Raw genomic sequence first — 6559 nt, forward strand, 5'->3', positions numbered from 1 at the left:
AACTTCATCAATATTCAAGCATCATGCAATTTGCAGACGACGATGCATGTGATGTTGAATTCTGAAACATTACTCATTTTATTTTTATTTCCAAATCTTTTGTCCTCATATTCACTCACTCAAAATCATTCAATTATAAAATATAAGAATTTTAAGATATCATTTTATGAGTTAGTGTTAATAATATTCCATTATCTTAATTTTTTATATTATTCAACGTGTCTTTCAAAATGAACCGTTATCACTCAAGTGTTTCGAGCAAGCCCACCAAGCTTTACAGTGTCTCTCCAAGTGAATAATTGGATAGTCAACCGAAGAGGATCCAAACTCATTAATGAATACATTATTATGATATACAAATATAATTATTATGATTGATAAGGAATGACTAACATATCCCGTTGCTGGGAAAAGGCAAGGTAAAAAAAAGTAACCATGAACTAATTGAAAGCTAGATTTATCCACCAAACCTGCTTCACCCAAAGCTAAAAAGAAAGAAAAACCAATTGAAATCATGCTAAAAACACATCACCTACTCTATCAACAAAGTTGTCTAAATAAAGAGGCCATTCTTTGCATATTTTAAACATTTTTTGCCCATTGAGATTTGATTGAAAAATGTTACTAAAAAAATAAACAAAAAATTATAGCAACCAAAACCTCCAAGGGCTGAATGAGTTAACCCCAAAATTAAACATTAGTATGCAAGTTTTAAGGATTTTTTTTTTTACATGTGAATCAGAAACTATGCAGTTGGGTGAGCATAGAAACAAGCTCATCACTTGAAGGCCGATCCTCAGGCAAATCAGATAGGCATACCACTGCAATTCTCACTGTCATCAGTATCTCATCTTCTTCTTCTTCTTCTTCTTTTTCTACTTCTTCCCCAATTATACGCTTATCTAACACTTCTCGTGCCTCCCCTGCTTCCTGCAGATGCCTAAGCCACCCTCCTAAACTTTCCCCACCAGCTGCTTCCCCAAAGAACGGTTCCTTTGGATCTCTGCCAGTTAACAAGACACCCAGAATTACCCCAAAGCTGAAGACATCACTCTTATCAGTATACCTGTTGAGATCAAACCAAATGTCCACTTTCAGTTATATCAGCATATTAAAGCTTCAATTTTGGAACAATGCATATCCCAAGCCATAGATGAAACCAATTCAAGCATTAGAAGCTGATGATGACAATCAATCACAAAATTCATTGTTCAATTAATTTATGTTTATTGGCCAAAACAAACATAATGTCAAGAGTCATGAACAGAAGAGAAACAAGCCTTTCCAGATTGAGCAAACATTACAATAAAAAAACTTAAAATTCAAAGAGAGAAAAGATCAGTTGGTAATGCAAACAAAGATAACCACAGTAAATGTAGCACTAAAACAAAAGGCAAGCATTTATTATTAGGGTTAATTTTACTTTTGTCCCTCAAATTATTGTTATTTTTTTTTATTTATTATTATTCCATTCATAAATTATCAATTTCATGTAATTAGTCTCCAGACTTTTCGATTTCAATTCACATGGTCCAATTGAAGACATCCGTCACAATCAGTAATGGTGGAAGCCTAAACAAACAAGCAAAAACTGTAATTTTACAATTTAGGCAACTTAAATCATATAACTAAACACTCATTTTCTTATGCACACGCATATTACACAACTTACAACCAAATCTTCTTCTCCAACCCTCCTCTCCTTTCATCCTCTCCCTTTCCCATCCTCACTTAAGTTGTTAAAATTCTAAAGTGATCTTTTTGCCCATCATATTAGGCTTCAACTTTTAGTAATTAATTTGGCTGAAATCAAAAACTCTTACGCTGTTTTAGTTGGAGGATTTGAGAATGGATTTGGAAAAAAAAAATAAAAAGTAGGTGAAACGTTTTGGTTGGAGGATTTGAGAATGGATTTGGAAAAAAAAAATAAAAAGTAGGTGAAACGTAAATAAAATATACTTACATTTCACTTAGTTTCACACCCCTTTTTCCTTTTCCTTTTCAAATCTCCGACCAAACACAGCGTTAAGGATTAAATAGATGAAATTGATAGTTTATAAATGAAATAAAAAGAAGATAGCAATAATTTAGAGGATAAAAGTGGAATTAACCCCCGCCCCCCCCCCCCCCCCCCTCTTTTTTTTTTTTTTTTTCTCTCTCTCTCTCTCTCAAGATGTAAGACACCAAACTGGTTCCTATTGAATCCAAGAACCAAGATTAAATTAAAATTACTGAGTATGTAGTCCTTGTGAATCCATTATACTTTCCACAATAAAATTGCATGGAAGTAGAATATGTAAGCTGCAACTTGAATGTCTTACTTCATTACCTGCAGTCTTGGAAACACTCAGGAGCACTGTATCCAGATGCTGCTCTATCCAATTCCAAGTTAGGCATCAGCTTATCCAACCCATAATCTGTCAACCTTGGTTCAAACTCTGCATCCAAAATCACATTGCTTGGCTTCAAATTGCAGTGAACAACTCTAGGTGTACATCCAAAATGCAGATACTGAAGCCCCTTAACTATCCCAACCGCAATCCGAAGCCTCACTTCCCAATTAAGCTCCAACTGGTTTTCCCTCACTCTGTTCATGGCATCTTCAAGGCTACCATTTGGAATATAGTCATAAACCAATGAAAACCTGTCGGGTTCGCAAACGAAAGCTCTTAAACTCATCAAATTCCTATCTCTTAACCTAGCAATGGATTCCACATCCTGCTGCATCCGCCTCTTGACTGACTTTCTTGATCCATTTTCCAAGGGTTCAAGCCTCTTGACAGCTACTGTGAGCCCATTGTCAAGAACAGTCTTGAAGTAATTCCCATTAGGGCTTGAACCTAGTAACTGGTTTTGATTTGCAAGAGCTGATTGGAGGGCTTTGGGAGCTATGTTTGGGGAAAATATTACTGGGCCTTTGAGGAATGGGGTTTTGGCGATAAACCGAATGAAGAAACCAATTATGCAAGCAAAAAGAAGAGAGAAAATCAATCCTGTTATGATTCCAGAGAAAGTGCTCAGAATGATTCTTTGAAGACTGTTTTGGAGCTCCGGCGAGCGAGACGGTGTGGATAGATGATTGATAGACCTCTTTTTGCACTGAACAGAGGCATTGCATAAGCAGAGAATTACCAATATGATGACTTCCATTGTTATGTAGTTTGTCTTCTCCATGAAAAGCACAGACCTTAACATCAAGAAGCAGAGTAGAAGCTCAAAAATCAAACAAAATCGCATGTATGTGCCGATTCATGAGAATGGTTTTTTGAAACTTCAAAAAGCAGCTGAAATTTCCAGTTCTGGCTACAGAAGAGAATGAAAACCCAAGACTAGGGTTTAGCTCAAATGAGCAGTCATAGGATTAGCTGTTAGGGCTTGTGAGTCATAGTAAGAAAAGCTCAAGACTCCATCTTTTAATTTTTTTTTTTTTCCAGAAGAAATGTAGTAAGTACACATGACATTTAAATTCAAGAGTGGACAAAGCCTATTACTCATCTCATGACTTGAACAAGCTTTACCCAACTGCAAAATCTAAGAAAAATCAAAACCCACCACCCCCCCCAAAAAAAAAAAAAAAAGAAAAGAAAAGAAAGAAAAACTACCAGAAGCTTCAATCCTTAATACACTACATTCGCATTCAAAGTTTGAAAAAACTCCACAAAGAAAAAGGTGTTATTGTTATTCAACAAATTCGTAAAAAATAAAAAATATTTCCAAAAGAAGAGTTGCAAAATAGAGTGAGGCTAGGGAGGCACAGACTGAGTGAGGGGGTGATTTTAATTTTCTTGGGAAAAGCTTGGAAATACAAACAAATAAAACCCCCTAACTACCTAAACTAACTGGTTCTTAAAAATGTGAACAATGAGTAGAGTGGAGTAGAGTAGAGTAGAGGAGGAAGAATCAGAATCTAGTATGTTTGGTTTGTGTTTGGGAGAATAGTTTTTAAAATTTGTTTTGAGGAGGGAATTTAAAAAAAAAATTGATTTATTTAGTTGTGTATTTTAAAAGTAGTTTTGAAATTGAAAGTTTGAAATAATTTGATATTTTATTATAATTGAATAGATGTGTATGAGAAAAAAAATAATTAAAAAAGAAAGAAGAGAAAAAAAAAGTAATTGATTAATACGTAAAAAAAAGAAAGTAGACTTTGAAAATTATTTTGAAAAATTTATCAACCAAACAAATTTTTAAAAAAAAACTTCCCAAATTCACTGTAGAAATCCAAACCAAACATATACCCACGTTTCTCAGTCAAAGAAGTTCCAGAGATGATAAGATGATGTGAACGAGAATCAAATGAGATACCCTTTTCTCTCTCTAACAGTTGTCTCTCTTCTATGTCTGTGAAATGTCATTGACTGCCGAAACCACAAAAATTGAGAGTGGGGTCCGGTGCCACGTAAGCAGCTGGTGGTTGTGGTCGTGTGGGGAGTGCGTCGCTGTCTTGTCTTGAGGCCGAAAGTGATTCATCCAAGCAACAATGATTCATCCCACTAAAAACATCACCACTAATAACACTAATGCATTAAAAAAGTAAAAAAAAAAAAAAAAAATACAACTCCAAGACCAAAATATCACATCATTAATGACAGGATCCACTGCCACCTAATTAGTGGGAGCACTAATTAGTGCTCCCAAGCATTTTTCTTCATCCAAGTGTGTGCGTCGATAGGCGAGAGAGAGGGGGAAGATCTCGGCCTTTAACTGTTTGTGTGCATGTGAAGCCTGGGCCGTGGATTTGGAACCCACAGGAATATGTATGTAGTAGGTTCGCTTTTTTCTTGTGATTATTAGGAGATGAAATTGCCATGTCTTTATTATCTTCAGATTAATTAAGCATAAAGTTTTCCCCTTTCCCCGATCCAATAATTGCTTTTCATTTCTTCAATATTTTTGTCCACATTTTTTTTTTTATTTTCTAGATTTTGCATTTAAATAGGATATTTGGTCGTATTATATTAATTAAGGGAGCTTCTAAGCTAATCCATGATTCTTTTGCCCCCACTTTTCTCAAGGGACATACGCTTAACTCATGCACCAAGAGGTCGACTGCCTCACTCTTCCAAACTAAAGCAAGGGTTTCACTATCTCTTCTTCTTCTTTTTTCTTCTTTATATTGCTCTGTTCAAAAAGACCAATAAGTGATTTTGGCATATGTTATGCAATCAATTGATTCTATTAGATCCATTCTTCAGTAATGCATAGGCTCTTTTTTTTATTTTCGAAATAGATTTGGAAACGTGACTATCTTGAAAAATAACGAAGAATAATCAACAACAATTCTTCACTGAAACACATCAGTAACAATTCATATTAACTTCTTTTCAATCATACATACAAATGTTTTACAAATACTTTGTTTTCAAAAATAAAATATCTGATATTCATTAAGAACTCTCTCTCTCTCTCTCTCTCGCTCTCTTTATATATATATATATATATAAAAGTTATTGTCATCTATTGAGTCCAAATCCTAGAGTATCATGCAAGAAAGAAACTACATGAACACGGAAGAGTGTCTAAAAACGGTTATATAAACGGTCACACACGTTTGCTTATCTTTTGTTCGAGAAAATTCCTAAAGGAACTTGATTGTCTAACTAACTTCATATTTTGTAAAATCCATATTATCTCCTATTTACTAATTTAAATTGTTCGGCCATGGAAGGCGACAGACAATCGGCGTGGTCAGAGTGGTGATGTGGGAGACACAGAGCTATGCCTTGAGAGATGTGGAGCTGTGTTTTGGGAGATGTGGGGAACATGAGTGGGAGAAAAGAAGTGCGGGGAATTGTTAACTTTCGGATTCCATATCATTGGGTGTAGTGTAGTTAAGAACTACTTAACTATTTTTTTGTTTTATTTTTTCTATTTTTGTTTATTTATAATTTAAAAATCGTGAAGCTGAGGAGTTAGTTGTGTGGATGCGAGTAGCAGCAGTAGGGATAAATTGCACTTTTCGAAACTCTCTCGGTGCATTTCATCTTTATGTACCTTTAATTTTATATTTTAAATAAAATTTTTACTTTGCTGATCAAAAATATATATATTTTGTAAAAATAATTAATTAATTAAACACTCCATTTAATATCAAAATTATGTTACACCCTCTCAAAACCTTAGCTTTATCCCTAACCCTGCTCTGGCTATCCTTTTCCACCAATTTGTAACTCTCCCACCACCCCAATTCCTTGCATCTCTTTCACTTGTACTTCCACCTCCTTATCCTGAAGCCCCATTTCCTCTCATATTGAGCCCCCACAACCCCATTCGTGTCCCCATAACCTCTTTTTCTTCTTCATATTCAGACAAAAACTAGTAACTTGTGTTTGATTGTTCTTCAACAAATGGAGGCAAATGTTTTATTCCATCTTATCAGACCAATGATCAATATTCGATACTTTTTCTAAACAAAATCCTATGCAATTTGAAACCCTAACCACTGGAGAGTTGTGTTGCAACAAGAATGAGAAGGTCATGGCGATGAAAAAGAGAGGCTTGAGTGATCGTTGTAGTTTAGGAGATGATAATGAAGTAGTGGTTTAAAGAGTTGGAGTAG

At 34.9% G+C, this 6559-nt stretch overlaps 1 protein-coding gene across 1 annotated transcript; it reads right to left on the reverse strand.

Annotated features, from left to right (window-relative positions):
• Window positions 1–578: 578 nt before the first annotated feature.
• On the reverse strand, window positions 579–3914 carry LOC114279020 (inactive leucine-rich repeat receptor-like protein kinase CORYNE). The gene is made up of 2 exons (XM_028221183.2): window positions 2330–3914; window positions 579–1066 (listed from the first exon to the last, which is right to left on the reverse strand). The coding sequence occupies exons 1-2, from the start codon at window positions 3235–3237 to the stop codon at window positions 739–741; spliced, it is 1236 nt and encodes a 411-aa protein (XP_028076984.2). The 5' UTR covers window positions 3238–3914; the 3' UTR covers window positions 579–738.
• Window positions 3915–6559: the final 2645 nt, after the last annotated feature.

The sequence above is a fragment of the Camellia sinensis genome, chromosome 10, assembly GCF_055761805.1.
Source record: "Camellia sinensis isolate YWXY chromosome 10, ASM5576180v1, whole genome shotgun sequence".
Classification (NCBI taxonomy): Eukaryota; Viridiplantae; Streptophyta; class Magnoliopsida; order Ericales; family Theaceae; genus Camellia; species Camellia sinensis.